General features: G+C 40.7%; 1 protein-coding gene across 1 annotated transcript in view; it reads right to left on the bottom strand.

The window, feature by feature from the left end:
- Positions 1–5,153: 5,153 nt before the first annotated feature.
- GCLC (glutamate-cysteine ligase catalytic subunit) overlaps positions 5,154–16,897 on the bottom strand; it is a 33,077-nt gene continuing 21,333 nt past the window's right edge. Inside the window, exons 12-16 of the mRNA XM_048497180.1 lie at positions 14,366–14,470; positions 10,129–10,210; positions 9,910–10,013; positions 9,299–9,419; positions 5,154–7,119 (exon numbers count right to left, since the gene is read on the bottom strand). Of these exons, the coding sequence (XP_048353137.1) occupies positions 6,911–7,119; positions 9,299–9,419; positions 9,910–10,013; positions 10,129–10,210; positions 14,366–14,470 (621 nt within the window). The 3' untranslated portion in view covers positions 5,154–6,910. The remainder of the gene's footprint in view (positions 7,120–9,298; positions 9,420–9,909; positions 10,014–10,128; positions 10,211–14,365; positions 14,471–16,897) is intronic.

Below are 16,897 nucleotides of genomic sequence, written 5' to 3'. Positions count from 1 at the left end.
TGTGCCTTTACACTTGCAATTCCCCATTTTTTATAGACATGGAGATGGTGGTAAATCTCATAATAGACCATTCTTGCTCAGTAAAAAATTATTTCACTTTAGCGGGGCCATTCACACAGGATCCCCTGACTCGTATGAAGGATGGAAGATGACTAGCCAGACAACAGATCAGCCACTGAAAGCCTATTAATCTTGCACATGCAAATCTACAAGTGGCATAGGACTGGAGGTAGTTTTTACTCTGTAGTTCTTTATTTTCGCTTTCCCAAGTCAAGAGAAAACTTTTGAGCTCCCACAAGTGTAATTAAAACAAAAGAAATAGAGAACGGGTTTTGATACATTTGACATTTTGCTCCAGCCTCGAAGGTGGGGAAAAGGAAAGAACTCGCATGTACAGAACATCAAATTAAGCTCTAGATATGTTCCAGTCGGCAAACATATCAGTGACCGATCCCTAGGACTGACCTGCAGTACTAAAGGAGGAAGATTCACAATGCTTTAGAGGAGTGTTAAACCAACCACAGGCAATCTGGACTTTTCTTTGGAGTTAGGGTTGCTATCTCCAGGTTGGGAAATTCCTGGTGATTTGGGAGGTTGAGGCTGGGGAGGGTGGCATTAGGGGAGGGAAGAGACTCCACAGGGCATCATGCCATAGAGTCCACCTTCCAAAGCAGCCATTTTCTCCAGGAGAACTATCTCTGTCAACTGAAGATCAGTTGTAATTCCAGCAGCTCTCCAGCCGTCACCTGGAGATCGGCAGTCCTATTTGGAATACAGAATTATGTGGGGAAATGCAACTTGTGGATTGGTATTGTAGGCACACTTTGCTGCTATTTCTTGCACCTACACATAGTCACTTTGCCACTGCAGCACCATAGAATGAAATTGGGAGGGACAGGAGGACATATACAATCATCATACAGGGGGAACTTGAAAGTTTTGGAAGAGGTCAGAAAAATACCCACACTTCCCATACAACTTTCCAAACTGACTGGTCAGCCTTACTTCACTCTCTAGAGAGCAGCAGTGGTGTAGTGGTTAAGAGCAGATGCATTCTAATCTGGAGAAACCGGGTTTGATTCCCTGCGCTGCCACTTGAGCTGTGGAGGCTTATCTGGGGAATTCAGATTGGCCTGTGCACTCTCATACACGTCAGCTGGGTGACCACAGCTTTTCGGAGCTCTCTCAGCCCCACCCACCTCACAGGGTGTTTGTTGTGAGGGGGAAAGGAAAGGAGATTGTAAGTCCCTTTGAGTCTCCTGCAGGAGAGAAAGGAGGGATATAAATCCAAACTCTTCTCTTCTTCTTTAGGACCTTCATTTCAGGCAATATTGAACAGATGATGCCCAGCTTTCAGGACATTTCCCAATCTCTAGTAAAGCTTCGAGTTTTTGCTTTAATAGCGTCCCCCATTTTATGAATGAAACATCACGATGATGAAAATTAAAACCAGAATGACAAACAGAAATGGTTCCTGATGTGTTCTTTTCTTTAAAGTACTCATCACTTATGTAATTTTGAGATCAGGCTCCCTTGCACTTGTCGCTTTGAGATTGAGAAGGTAGTCACTTTTACTATTGAGAAAGCATTGCTGCCACCATCTGGAAACTCTGAAGTATTATCAGCACCTAGAATAGCAAAAGGGAATTCTGCTTTGTGTCTTGACCAAGGGTCGAGCAGAAATGACTGACAAGCTGAACTTCCTATGAAAATACAAATCTGCCAGTTGTCACAAGTCTCTCATTTATTGAACGTAATTTAATTTTATAGGTGTAGTAGAAGATGAACTGTTTCAGCTGCTTTGGCTGTGTTCTTTTTAATGCTGTGTTTTTAATCTTGAATGCTGCAAGGTCTTATCTTTTTGTGTGATATTATATATATAAATATTGAAATTCTGTGTGATTTTAAAAGTGCAGTTTACATTTCTGTGTTTTCAGTTTGAACATTTTTTTGAATATTCTTGTTGATTGGGCTGATATTTTTGTCTCCTTGAGGTCTGGTGCTACACTGTTAGCCACCTTGAATCTGAGGAGGTAAAGTGAGATGTTTTAAATAAATAAGTGCCCCCGCTATAAATGGGGGCCAAATGAAGAAAAAACTTGTAACCATCCATGCCTTGCTAGCTGTTGTCAAAGACTTATAGAAGCCTCCTTAAGAGTAATGGGTTGGTCCAAGGCAAAATCACCAAGTACTGAGTCACTCCTCAAAACCCCAGGATAATGATACCACCAGTCCCTTTAACTAACCCACCAGCCAGAGACCAAAGACTAAGTTGGTTGCCCTTCTAGGTCTAAGATTAAGACATCAGGCTTGTAAGGTAGAATACTTGCAAGGTGAATTTCAGAAAACCATGTTCTGGTAACTGTAGCCAATAGGAGCTAAAGTACTGGATTCAGATTGAAGCCTCAGAACTCAAGAGCACCATAAGATATAATTAAAGTATATTAAAAGAATATGCAGGAATATACAAGAGCAGCCAACAAGGATAAAATAATGATGCAATATACCTAACTTAAGCACATTAAGGAGCTGTGGTTCTCTAAATCCATATGTTACCTGGCAAGATTGAATCCAAAGAAGTTTTGAAGTCCAAAATCCAAAACAGATGCTCTGGCCAACCTTACCAACCAAGAATTAAGAGGTGTCCCAAAGTTAGACAAAGGGCAAAATTATAATAAAAAATATTTCCTTATGCCCATTGGCATGATTCTAGTTGACCAATCAAATGGAGGGCCAGTGATTGATGTTGCAGTCCCTACCAGTGTGATGAGTTTTGGTCATGAGGCCTTGTACTTTGCAGCTGTTAGACCTAATTAAGCAAGCACCTTCCCTCACCCATGGGTTCTTGCACTAATGAGATGGAATGCCTAGGCCAGTGGTGGCAAACCTATGGCACTCCAGATGTTCATGGACTACAATTCCCATCAGCCAATTGGCCATGCTGGCAGGGCTGATGGGAATTGTAGTCCATGAACATCTGGAGTGCCATAGGTTCACCACCATGGGCCTAGGCCAAACTCCCTCCTGGATTTTTTTTTGGTCTTGAAACTTCTAAGCCTAATGGTCTGACCAGCACTTGTGACAGCTTATCTCACTTTTTGAAGTTACAGTCATCTTAACCTCAGGGTCTCAGAGAAAAAAAGCTTTCATGATTTCTGCTAGGCTCAAGCCTGAACCAATGTTTAAGAACTGACAACAGACTACTAAGCAACCTAGTATGTTGACAACTGTGTGTAACAAAAACACAAACACTAACAGCTACTTAATATGTCATATCCTCTTTAAATCCCGCAGTCAAGAGGTCACTGAAATTATATTAGGGGAACCAATTCTCAAGAAGCTGGCTCAGTTAGGTCTTGACCTTATAGCCCATCGCACTGATTAAGCACAACTTTGGCACCCCTCCTAGGACATTGTGCAGGTAAAGAATATTGTGCTGAAATTGCAAAAACTTTCACTGGAAAACCAGAAAGTAAGCATTATAGCGGCAGAGCTCATCGGACAAAGAATCACTCAACACAATCCACTTAACATACAATTACAACAGAGTCAAGTATGAAGGACTGTAACTGGTTCTAATGAATTGTCAACTGCAAGACAGCACAAGTTATGCCTTGCCAGGCAAATAAATGAAATTGCATTAGTCAACCTGTGAGCCAGCTGCTGCTTTGGGCTTCTACAGAATTGTGTTAGCCCTGTATATGAATAGAGCATCATCTTCATGGAATAAGAGGAAGCGGATGTTGAAGAGGACAGAAGTTGCAAAGGGACAATGAATTGGCATTATTTCAGCAGGTGGGTCCCATACATCTTCTGAAAAATTCCATCCTAAAATCTGTTCCTAGACAGATTGTAGAATTGTGTGAAGTATCACCTTTCCAGGCCAGGCTCCTTCCCATATTAGTGTCTACCTAATCAGGATCACTGGTTGTATACAACTAACACATATTGACACATACACACACAGAATATTTGCACACAAGTTTTCTCACATTTTTAGTGTAGAAATTCTGTGCGCAATCAAAATAAACAGGTCCTCACATCACGCTCACAGCCATTACATTTCCATTTTGATGTCTCTTTTGGAAGTTCTAATGTCTTTTCTGACAATGAATGAATTGCATACAATTGAAGTCCAAGTCACAAAGCAGTTGAGATTTCAGCCAAATTAAGAGTTTTTGCATGCAACAGTCATCTATAACATTATGCAGTCAGGTTTATCATAGTTACAAGCAGTGGTGGGATTCAGCAGGTTCGCACCACTTCGGCAGAACCAGTTGTTAAAATGGTACTTGCAAACAACCAGTTGTCAAGTTATTTGAATCCCTCCACTGGCTACAAGATAGGGAAACAAGAATATATATATTTTAAAATCAACGGTACATTTTAGCCAGAGCAATGTAAAATGTTGGGAAACCCAGGTTTGAATTCCACTGCCCTGGCAACTGACTGGATGCTCTTGAGCCAGTCACATGCTCTCGGCCTCAACCTTGGCAAGTATTTGGATGGGAGACCTTCAAGAAATACCAGGACATGGAGGAAGACAATGGCGAACCACCTCTGAGGTTGTTTCTGCATGGTCCAAATATCCTGGGCTGAGCAAGAGAAATATCCGATTTGGCCAAGAAGTTTGCATGGTTCCTGGTCTTCAAGTAGGTTTGCCCCGCGATATTTCCCTCATCCGGGATTTTCAAAAATCCCGCACTGAATCTGCTACCGTGCAAACACCGTGGGAGCAGGATCAGTTTATTTTTCCCACCCAGACACCTGATCTCCTGCTCCCGCCCCCCTGATCCCCACACCTGATGTCATGTCAGGTTGAACCGCCTACTGTTGCAGCCCACCCTTCCCGAAACATTCCCACAAATACATTTTCTGCTCATGGTATTGACTGGGTACAATTTCTCCTGGATTAATTAGGAGGGGAGTCCCCAATTGACTTACTTTCCTTAAACAAGCTTCGTAGTTCAGTTTTACAGCTATGAATCTGTTCACCTCAAAAGTCAACCAATGCAGCGAGGTGGCATGTAGGGGGGAAAGCAGATGAACAGCAAGCTCTATTATGGCATCATGCTAGCCTCTAAAGCTCCAATTTATTTGCTATTGACTTCTGTGGGGAAAAAAATTACTATAAATTGACATTACGCTCAAGATGATGTAGTTCAAATTTTATTTATTCATTCCACAGATTAGTGATCCTGTGTCACTCCATTTACAACCTGGAACAAGCATTTCCCTAAAGCACACCTATAAACACTGCACATTCTATTATCTCTACAGGCATACTGTTAGGCAGTTACACTGACTTTTAACATTTTTTGGTAAGAAATCATTACACCTTAAGGTATTAATATATGCTTGTTATTATGTACGTCATAATCTATCATACAGTAAGCCACTCTGACTTTGTAGGCAGCTAATATTAAAAAGTCTCCTAAACCTCAGGTTCTATGTACAATCGCAACCATTGTCTTAGTTTTAAATTCTATACAGTTCCTTTAAACTCCAGCCTCCTGATTTCCAGAAGGATCAGTGAATTCCATGATTCCTCTAGAAATATGCTAGAGAAGATGTAGATTCTACGAAATAAGGAGAACACTTAGTGGTGTCACAGGAAAAAACAACAACGAACTTAATTGAAATTTACCATCCTCCTTGTCTGTTACTGGTACGCTGCGTATTCTCCTACAGATTGCTTAATCTCTTATTTTTGGGCAACACTCAAGTGACTTGGGTTGAGTCAGAAACTCAGCTGGACAGAGGCTCCCAATTTTTACTATGTGCGAAATAAAAGTATTATTCTGGCTCCTATGCCTGTGGACACTTTAATTTGGGATGCTTTAGTGGGGATAACACATATTGTGTTATCAGTACAAAGGAGGCAAAGATATTTGTATGCTTCTGGGAAGAATCTTCGTGCTGGCCATGCACAAGACCTCAACTTTTACATCAGGGGGAAAAAAATACGAAAAAAAAAGACTGAGCAAGCTCATCAGATTGATAATAATTTAAAAAAGGAAGTGCATTATCGGTTCTGACTACAAAAGGATATGGTGATATTAAAAATGATTTGCCCTTGAAATGTCAATGTATTTTTCTGCACCCAAGAAACCTATCCTAAAGCCTCCAGCTATCAAAAATCAAGTATGTATACCTATTGCTTCATACTACTGAGATGATCAGATAAAACTAAGGTGACACAGATATGGAGCAAGGGTAAAAACAAGCAGTGCAGGAATATGCTGGTTGCCCTCTAATTTTAGATAATTAGAAGTTCTTTGAATTAAAGATTATTTTATCTCGTTGACAGCAGAGATGAAAATCTACTTAATTCCAAGTTTTAGCAGCAGGCTGGTTGACTGCAAATCTGATTCCTATGAAACGTCTGTCAGTGTCAACACTAAGGTCGTAATTGCGTCAGATTCTCATAGCAGGAAAAAAATGTGAATCAGGCACTGAACTTTTTGTTTTTAAAAAATGCAGTATATTCTTTAGGGGAGAACAGAAGTCACAGTAAACATTCGAAGTCTGGAATGCTGAAAAATATACAAGTGCCATTACAGTACCTTTACAAAGTTGTGCACCTTCCCCTACCCCATCCCAGAATAAGCACATACAAAAGTTACAGGCTGGTTCACAATGACTTTCAGTATTAATGTTATTAAAATATGTTGATGTTAAATCAAAAAATATTTTACTATTTACATGTATACAATATAAACCTTAAATATAAGAATACACCTGTTTTAGGAACCTTTAAGAGACTATTTAGGGAGGTTGGCCCATCTTGTAATACAGAAGAACCATTTTTGGTCTTCATACTAAGAAATTGCAGGTTTTTCACAGTACGGTCTATAGTGCTTCAACAGATAATGTTTTACACCTCTCACCCTGGCAGAAAGCCTTTCCATCAAAAGGCGTCAGTTTTAGTCCCAGTGTATTTTACTTTGTTAATGCAGATTCCAAGCAGCTCAGGGCACTCTACTTGCTCCTGTGCAATCTGATTGCACCGCCAAATCAGGCTGTAATTCATTTCCTCCGTGATCACACTATCTTGCTTGTAGTCTGGGTGGTTTGCGATGAACTCTCGCATCCATCGAGCAGCTGTCATCAGTTCTCCTGAAAAGGTCACAGAATAGAAATTCCTGTTTTCTCATGTGCTGTAAATGAATACCTTTTGTTTTATAGTCAAAGCCTAACTGAAGGTTACAGTTCTGTCCATTCCATTCCATTCCATTCCATTCCATCATCTTTACTGGCATCACATAAATATTGATAACACAGAGATCTCAAAAATAGGGTTACATAGTTTAAAATTAAATTATAAACTCCAAATACATTTTTTTAAAAAAGGAAAACCCATCAAACCAATCCCAGAATCACTAATAAAACATGGAACAAACTATACTAAGAAGTCCTACAGATTAACACCACAACAAAGCTCCATTATAAGAAACTAGCTACCGGTATGTCTTCACATATGGCTAGATTAGAAGTGTCTATAAACAAGACAGCTTTACAATATCAGGAAGTCCAGCTCTATGGATCAGAAGGTCTTGAAAGCTGCATTAAACAGATTCTGGACATCCAACTCTGGAGGCCCCTGCCAAACATTCAGAACAATGCACTTTCAATCCACTTTCAATGCACTTTGCAGCTGGATTTTATTGTGCGGAATAGCAACATCCACTTGCACACTATTGTGAAAGTTGATTGAAAGTGCATTATTCTACATGTGCAGAAGGGACCACAGAGTCTGCCTTTGATTCTGTTACAAACTTCAGAGGAAGAGAGAACACAAAGCGCATCAACAGATAGTCCGACTTATGGCATTAATTTTACCATCAGTGAGGGCTAACCAATTTGAATAGCGAGATTCAGTGAGCGTCTGAAAAATTAAACTAGAGGAGTCTGTATTATAGTGAATACATAGCTAAAAGTTAAATGTCCTCAACCACGCCATGGTTTCAAATGTACGCTGACCTTTTTCAATGCACAAGGCAGTGTATGAAACACAATTAGGTATTCCCAAAACTCTGTGCAAAATTTTTGATTGAATGCTGTTCAAAGAATGGTTAACAGCATTAATCCATAATGGGGTGCCAAATAGCAATTGAGAACCTATTTTTGCATTGAAGACTTTCAGTGCTGTGGGGTAAAATTGGTTCTCTCTATTATAGAAAAAGTGGACAATGGCTGATGCATTTAAGTTGGCTATAACTGATGCAGAATTGCAGTGTGGCAACCGGGATCCATTATAGCTAAATAAGATGCCTAGATATTTAAACTGTCTGAGTAGCCATTAAACTGTCTGACTGGCCATTAATTTTCAATTATAGCATCTCCATGATTTGGCAAATACAAGAACTTTAGATATCTCATAGTTAAGTTCTAGCCTGTTTGGCAACTCGTCGAAGAATACAGTTTTTTAAATAAGAAATAAAAGTCTCTCATCTATGCTCGTAGATGCCAATTTCTTCCATAGAAGGTCCCTTGGGATTACAATTTTGTCTTACCCACTCAAATGCCAAATGTTAGCTATGGGAAGGGAGGGAGGGCATGCAAGGGCAGGGGGGGGAGGGGGGGAGGGGAGGGAGGGGTGGCATGAAAGGGAGGGGAGGGAGGGGGCCTGGCATCTGTGTGGCTTTGTGTACATTGACGTATGTAGTGTTGCCCTTGGAATGCAATTTTAGCCCTTTCAGTCAGTCAGTTAGGGAGAAGAAGAAACAACCCTAACCCTAGGAAATCCTCACTGGGGGAGGGGAGTGAGTGAGGGGTGGCATGCAAGGGTGTGAATCTCTCCCTTGCATGCCACCCCTAACTCCCCTTCCCTTGCATGCCACCCCTTCCCCTCCCTCCGCCAAGGTGGGTGGGCCATGTCCAGATGCCAGGCTCCCTCCCCCCTCCCTTGCATGCCACCCCTCCCCGTCCCTCAGCTAGGGTGGGTGGGCCATGTCCAGATGCTGGGGCCCCTCCCCCGCCCTCTCCTAGGGTGGGTGGGCCATGTCCAGATGCCAGCCCCCTCCCCCTTCCTTGCATGCCACCCCTCCCCCTCCCTCCCTCAGCTAGGGTGGGTGGGCCATTTATATGCCACTTTAAAACCTGCATCCAATGCAAACTATGGAAGAATGGTGCTCAGTGACCTCAGAGTGGACCACCACAGCTAAATACTTCCTGTAGGGATTCACATATGCATTCACTCATCCCACAGGAAGTCTAGCACTTTAACCACTACACCATACCGGCTCTTGTTTTACCATTTTTAAAAATCCTAAGCAACATCTAAATGTTTACATACCTGATGCTCTCTTCTTGATCAGTTTTAAGTAGTTTAGAATGCTGCATCTTGTATCCACGTCCACTTCCATGTTTTCAAGGTAAGAGTTTAAAATTGGAATTAAGCCAGGAAATACACCTTCCTGTGGGAAAAAAAACGGGTGAAGTGTCTGCTTTACATTAATCACCATTCCTTTTAAATATAATGATACACAAATCCTGTAGTAACACCTTAAGGAAACATGCTCAAATCTTTCCTCATGATGATGTCAAAAGGATACAGTGAATTTGTATGCCACTTTAAAACACAAATCTTCTCAAAGTGGTTTTCATTTTAATAACTGAAAATATTTGCTAGGTGAGGTGGACTGTAACATCTACTCCTGTCCTCAGCTAAGGGAATATCATATCAAAAAGGAAAACAAAGGATTGCTTTCTGTCTGCTTTAACTCTATGTTACCCTACTAATACACTAAAATAAGTGGTGAGTAATTGGGATGATGGCACCAGGACACAAGGGATCAGGGAAAAAGCTGAATGAGCGCAAACACATAACTGTGAATGTATACACTCCATCTGTGCATGGTTGTTACAGGCAATTACTGCTTTGTGCAAATGAGAAGCCTTCCTCACCTTCCCATTGATTATTGTATCAATGCTCATTAAGGTATACTCTTCCGCATCTGTTTCTGTACCATTCTGAGCTGGGCCACATCCATCGACAACAGCATTACTGCCTTTTCAAAGATAAAATGGGAGAGGAAACCAGACAAGGTAATTAGGTTGGGGTTTTTTCTTTTCATTTTACACTTGGTGCCCAGGAAATCAGACTGCAAACAAGCAGCAACATACCTTTAGAAATATCTTTCCTGAAATAAAACATGCCCTGCCGGACAGCATCCCGTTTTTGAGCTACTTTCATGTTTTCATCCACCTAATATGATGGGGAGTGGGTGGGAGGAAAGAAAAAAGGTTAAACTGCATTCCAGGAAAGTTTGAGGTTGAGGTCTGTGAGTACCGTATATACTCGAGTATAAGCCGACTTTTTAGCACATTTTTATGCTGAAAAAGCCCCCCTCGGCTTATACTCGAGTATATACGGTAATTCCAAGATGGCGGCTGGAGCTGGGGCTGCTGCGGGGATCCAGTAAGCATGTTGCTCCTTTTTTTCTAACCCACCAGAAAGCCGTAAAAACAAGCTGTAAAGACAGCCCGCACAGCATTACAACTAGGGTGTGTGTGTGTGTATGTTAAAAGAAACCAAGGCATTTCTCTCCTAAGGGTTATTAGTGCGTTGCATTCTAGATGAATACAATTTTTCATATGCTAGTTTACTGCTAAATACTGATGTTGCTGAAGACAAAGACTTTCTTTGGAGCAAAGTTTAGGCTGGCATGGCTATGAATCCCAGAATTATTCTACATTTGGAGGAAAACAGTGGTTCCTTTGTGTTCCTAGAGTGCTAGAAAGCTGCTCATCCCTAATGCAAACTCTGTTAATAAGTTTCCCAGTTTTTTGTGGAAAAACTAGATGCCTCGGCTAATATTCGGGTCAGCTTATACTCGAGTATATACAGTATCTGAAATTGCATTTCATAGGTCTTGCTTGGGCTGCTGAATTCCTGCATGAAATCACACAGGAAGGTACCTAACCAACTGGAACAGAATGTAATGAACAACCACCTCCAAGATCACACCTGTTATCCAGACGCTCTTAAGGAAACAGTATGGTAACTCATACTGGCTTCTCTTCACCCAGGTGTGCACTTATATGGATTTAGTAATGCTTTTCAAAATTCCTTACTAAGGTAAAGAGATGGGAACCTAATATATCCTGCTTAAGAGACTTTTTTTTTTAAAGAGAGCATGGCCCAAGAAAAAGTCTACAACATCCCCCTGAGATCTTTGTAAGACACAGAAAATCCAACAGGCTCATTTGGGACAGATTCCGTGAAGGTTTGAAAACCACTGAACTAAAGTACATTACTAATTGAGAAATACAACTTTCCCTGTGGTTTTGTAAAAGTGCATTTATTTATGCAGAAAACTGTTACGTGGCCTCTTCAGAGTCCTGCTGGACACAGCTCCCAAATTATCATTATGAAACCAAGAATTCTATTCTTAAACACTGTGCTAGAAAAAGTGAGGCTGGAGAATAATGTATTTATATGAACAGTTATAATTAAGACCAAGAGCTCCGATGTTTCAAAAGATACACGTCACATCACTTCGTTTATGTGTCCATTTGGGATTTCTGCAGAAAGCGAGTACTGCATATCAAAAAGTATTAGCTGAAAATTCCCTCCAGATGTGTTCCCATTGGGCTTTTTTGTAGCTACATGAGAACAGTATAGTGACTCATAGCTTAGCAACATGACAAATCTACAAAAGGAAAAATATATGCATGCACTGGGGAAGGCGAGGGGTTGGGAATGTGTATGTATAAAAAAAGGGAAGGTTCATCAAGTCATATGTTGTTGTCCTAAATGTATCTCAACTAAAAATGAAGGTGGAGAACTAGGCTTCTGAAGTATCTGAAAAGCACATGCTTCTCAGGGCTTAAGGAACCTGGCATTAAGCAGCTAGAATTGACATGGTCTTTGAGGAATTTGGATACAAATGCTTGAAGCAATCCTTTGCCAAACTGTTGAAAAAGTGAGCTGTGCTCTTGTCTGGTTCATACTTTTTAATAAATGAGGTGATACCACATAAGATTGCTGCCCCTTAAGACTTGTTTTTAAAGACCAAAAGGTTCTGCCTAACGAATAACGTCATCTGCCCTCAAGAGATGAAGACAACTGCAGGCTCTTATAAACAAAGACAAGTTCCCACAGTTCCTCCGTAGGAATCATCAACCAAAGTTGGTTTTTCACACACGCATGCTTTATTTGGTTCACTGTAACATGTCTACTGAACCAATCAACCAACTAGTGAACTGGCATGCTGCCTAGTAGTTAAAAGATTAAACCCATTAAATTGTAAAATGGCAAGATACGACAAGCAGCTGTTTAAAGGGAAATAAAGAACAATCAGAACAATAATTAAAAAAATGTTCACAAAGAAAAATTCTCCCCATCCCAGCAATCTAACCCCAGTAACCCTAAGTAGGGAGTTCCTGTCAGTGTACACCATTTAGGGTATTGTATTCTTTGCTGCCATGTGCCACCTTACTTATTTTGAGCAGCATCTAAAACAGGGCTTCCTCCATACATCTTAAGGTCCAAGGGCAACATCAGGGTTGAGGAGCTCCTCCCACTGTGGCGACAAAATCTCATATGGCTACAGGTCAGTACATTAAGAACAATGAAGCAAAGAAATCAGAACACCCTACTGAAATTGAACTTGAAACAGGAAAGTAATTCCAAATAGGGGAGAGGAGAGAAATACTCAAGAAAGCCAAGAGTTTCATATTTGCTAAGATCTCCCCCACCCCCAATTTTGGTTCTATTTAAAAGACTGTCTACCTCACAGTTAATCACTTTTGATTTAAAACAGAACACCTCTATTTTAAATGTGGCCCACAACATAGGATGGCTATTTTAAATAGATATGTGAAATTCTTCAGCTTCAACCTTTTCTTTCTCATTGCCAAGACACAGTAACCCAAATAAGCAAGTTTCTGCTGGCAGAGTCTTTTTTGCCATCAAGTTACATCAGACTTATTGCAACCGTGTAGGGTTTTCAAGGCAAGAGACATTCAGTGGTGTTTTGCCATTGCCTGCCTGGTCTCAAGTATAAAATTAAAAAATGTTCATCTACAACAAATTCCTGGAAGATGGGAGATTTAAGGAAAAATATCACAAGAGTCCTGATAAAGAACAAATTAGCATCATTGATAATAAGCAAATAATATTTTTCTTATTTGGTCTTTTTACCTTTCTTTGTCCAAAAGCCGAAAAATTCTCAGATAGCAAAAAACAAGTATCTTTATTACCAACCCGAATATAAGCTGAGGCATCTAATTTTACCACAAAAAACCTGGGAAACTTATTGACTTGAGTATAAGCCTTCGAACTTGACTCAGTAGCAGCTAAAAACAGAAGATTTGGGAGCAAGGTGAGATAGAGTTGCTTAACAGAGTTTGCATTAGGGATGAGCAGCTTTCCAGCACTCTAGGAACACAAAGGAACCAATGTTTTCCTCCAAATGTAGAATAATTCTGGGATTCATAGCCATGCCAGCCTAAACTTTGCTCCAAAGAAAGTCTTTGTCTTCAGTAACATCAGTATTTAGCAGTAAACTACTGTATGAAGAATTGTATTCATCTAGAATGCAATGCATCAAAAACCTTTAGGAGAGAAATGCCTTGGTTTCTTTTAACACACACACATCCCTTAGTTGTAATGCTATGCAGGCTGTCCTTACAGCTTGTTTTTATGGTTCTCTGATAAGTTAGAAAAAAAGCAGCAACATGCTTACCGGATCCCCAAGGCAGCCCCAACTCCGGCCGCCATCTTGGAATTACTGTATATACTCGAGTATAAGTCGAGGGGGGGCTTTTTCAGCATAAAAATGTGCTGAAAAAGTCGGTTTATACTCGAGTATATACGGTATAAGTCCACAGCTTCCAACAATAATTTACACCTTGAAACAGATGGTTAACAGAATTAGCTGCATTGACCTATGAGAAACTTTTAAAATATCACACATTCAAAACGGTGGCATTAGGTAATTTGATCTTAAATATTGCATAAATATGCCATGATCTGACATCTTTGGAAAGTGTGCGTCTAGAAGATCTCTTCTAAAGACATGCTACACGTTACCTTTTGGGAAAGGACTTCTTCCCAGAATGGCATTCACTAGGGCAAGTTCTCACTGACTTCCCCCAGGTTATGTCACAGTTTCCTCTGAGATGTCATGGCATGATGAGTAATCATGTCACAGGGAAAATGATGAGAAAAAGAAAGGAGCTTGATACAGGGCTCCTATTTTCAGAAGTGGCCAAATAAGATAATGCAATCTTATTAATATACTATTATCAATAGTACTATTGATAATACTATTATCTTATTAATATACTGTTATATTATTACTAATATACTATACTATATTCAACTTTACAGAAACAGATAAAATGTTATTCTTACCTTGGACAAAGGAATGAGGAAATCCAGTTTGTAGGAAAGAATTACTCTGGTCAGCAGCACCACAAAAACAACATAAGCAGAGTTTTCAAAGTCTGTTAACTGAACCTAAGAATTGGGGAACAAAACAGGTATAAACCAACTGTGTGCTAACCACACACAGAGCAGCTATATAGCAATTTCATAGTCTGAAAAATGATCTGTAGGTTCAGGGCTTGATGCAGATTATTTGCTGCCTTGGAGGGAGGAGAGATGAGAGATTAAAAGCAAATTTAAGACCCACTCTTTTCCTCATTATGTGAGAAAGTACTGACTGAATCAGAAGTTTAGTTCACACTTAGCACCAAAACACAGTTAAATTGGTTGTGTGTCGTCGTTTCCCCTTATAATCCCTAGTTTCAGTCTGCCATACCAGGAACTGAAGTTGGCTTATTAACCATAGTCTTAATTACAATTATATGTATGAGCCTGACACCTAGCCTTACTCTTGATTTTTTCCCATCAATGCCCTTCCAGACTACAGCAATAAAAGCTCTGACGGCAACAAAAGCTCTGAATAACGTGGGTTGCTCCCATTGACTACTTTAAAACTTTCCAAGCTATAGAAGTTAACCAGAACATAACTTTACTCTTGAAACTTAGAATCCAATTATATAACTATTAGAAACTATATCGCTCTTTCTATTCATAGAAACAGAGCACAGTTTTGGATACTATAGCAGGGGAGAAATTATCTGTGATTTTGCTAGCATGCAGGAAGAAGAGCGTCCACTTTCACTTCTCTCCAGCTGTTTTCTCTGAGATGGTGTTTGTCCTTTGGTACTTGTTGCTGTTTTTAATGTACTTTAAATATTTTAATATCTATTTTATAGACCTTACTCCCCCCACCATTAATCTAAAGTATGACATGCTCAGAATGTGACTAACAATGTACTTGGACTGATAACCTCACCCGCAATACAATGCACTCAATCACACCTTTGCATAGCAAATTCCACCCAAACACTTACTGATTGGTTCCCCAACCTGGGACATGGGCAATATATACCCCACTAAACATTTCCTTCTCACTAGACACTGTGTGTAACAGACTTCTCTCTGTGATACACCTCTGGAGATGCCAGCCACAGATGCAGGCGAAATGTTAGGAACAAGATCTACCAGACCACGGTCACACAGCCCAGAAAACCCACCACAACCAGATGCTCAGAATAGATTTGTAACCCCTCTCTTTCCTATAAAAGCGAAATGTAAACTTGAGTCTTTTGACACCATAAAGACTAACAATATTTTAATCCAGCACATGTTTTGTGGACTGGTCCCCATATCTTCATATGAGGGAAAGCTAAGAAAAATACCTGTTAGCCTTTTCCCTGCATGCATAAGACCAGGTGGGAAGATGCCTTCCCTTCCTCAGAGAGAAGGAACCATCATGGTAAGTAACCAAGGTTCATTCTCACTCTGAGCGGGGAGGGCATCTTCAAATGTGGGGTGTCCAAAAATGGCACCTTTCTGCATGGGTTGGAAGCTCTTAAGCATCTACAACATTATGTAACACCCTCCTTCCGAATGCTTGGTTTGCTCAGGATGTGGTATTCATCCTGTAACGTCTTATGAACATGGAGATTGAAGATCATGTGACAGGATGGTACATTTCTTCTACTGACGCCTGTCTGTCTAGGGCAGCGTTGGTGGCCGTGTTTCTTACTGAATGCGCCATTATGCTTGTTGGTAATTGCAGATGGCTGGATCAGTACGCTTCAATTATGCGTTGTATGATTGTGTAGCTAATGACTGCCCTGAACATCTTTTTGCCCTGATTAGCTGCTGTGATGGAGATGAACAGGGAGTCTGATGTCCTTATTGAGGACATGCATTTAACATATATCCGTAGGGCTCTGTGTAGATCTAGGGTGTGCCAGGATTTTTCCCTAGGGTGCTCTGGTTTGGGGCAAAAGGAGGGGAGATGGATTTTTTGTTCCCTGTGGAATCTGGAGTTGACTTTTGTCATGAAGGTCAAGTCTGGTCTTTCGACTACACCCATCCCCTGTCTGGCTGAAAGGGATCCCAGCTCTGATACCCTCCTGGCTAAAGTGACCACTGTCAGAAACAGTACATTCATCCTTAGCCACTTCAGAGGGTCTTGTCTTGAGGACTCAAATGGAGTTTTGGTTAGTGCTGATGGAACCCTGTGTGGCCTCCAGGACAGGAACCTGTGAACTGTGGAAGGCATGATCTGTGCTATACCTTTCAGGAAGGCCAGCATGTGAGGATGTTTTGAAGTGGGTGTTCTGACTATCTTTGCTAACATTGTGACAATTGCTGCCACCTATTGCATAAGATTTTGCCTGGCTCCTTCCTGAAGAAACCCTAGAATCTGGCCCAGCCCTAGACTGAGTTAATCTTTGTACGGTTACATCACCTGGTGAAGGCTTTCCAAGAAGGGCTATATATGCATTGAGTAGATTCGGTGTACTAAACTGGCTAGCAACAGCACAACATTGGGATAAAAAAACTAGCTTAGTCTTGGCTCCC

This window comes from Sphaerodactylus townsendi, linkage group LG01 (genome assembly GCF_021028975.2).
Source record: "Sphaerodactylus townsendi isolate TG3544 linkage group LG01, MPM_Stown_v2.3, whole genome shotgun sequence".
Lineage (NCBI taxonomy): Eukaryota > Metazoa > Chordata > Lepidosauria > Squamata > Sphaerodactylidae > Sphaerodactylus > Sphaerodactylus townsendi.
Note: the sequence above shows the minus strand (reverse complement) of the source record. Positions and strands in the feature narration are given on the sequence as shown.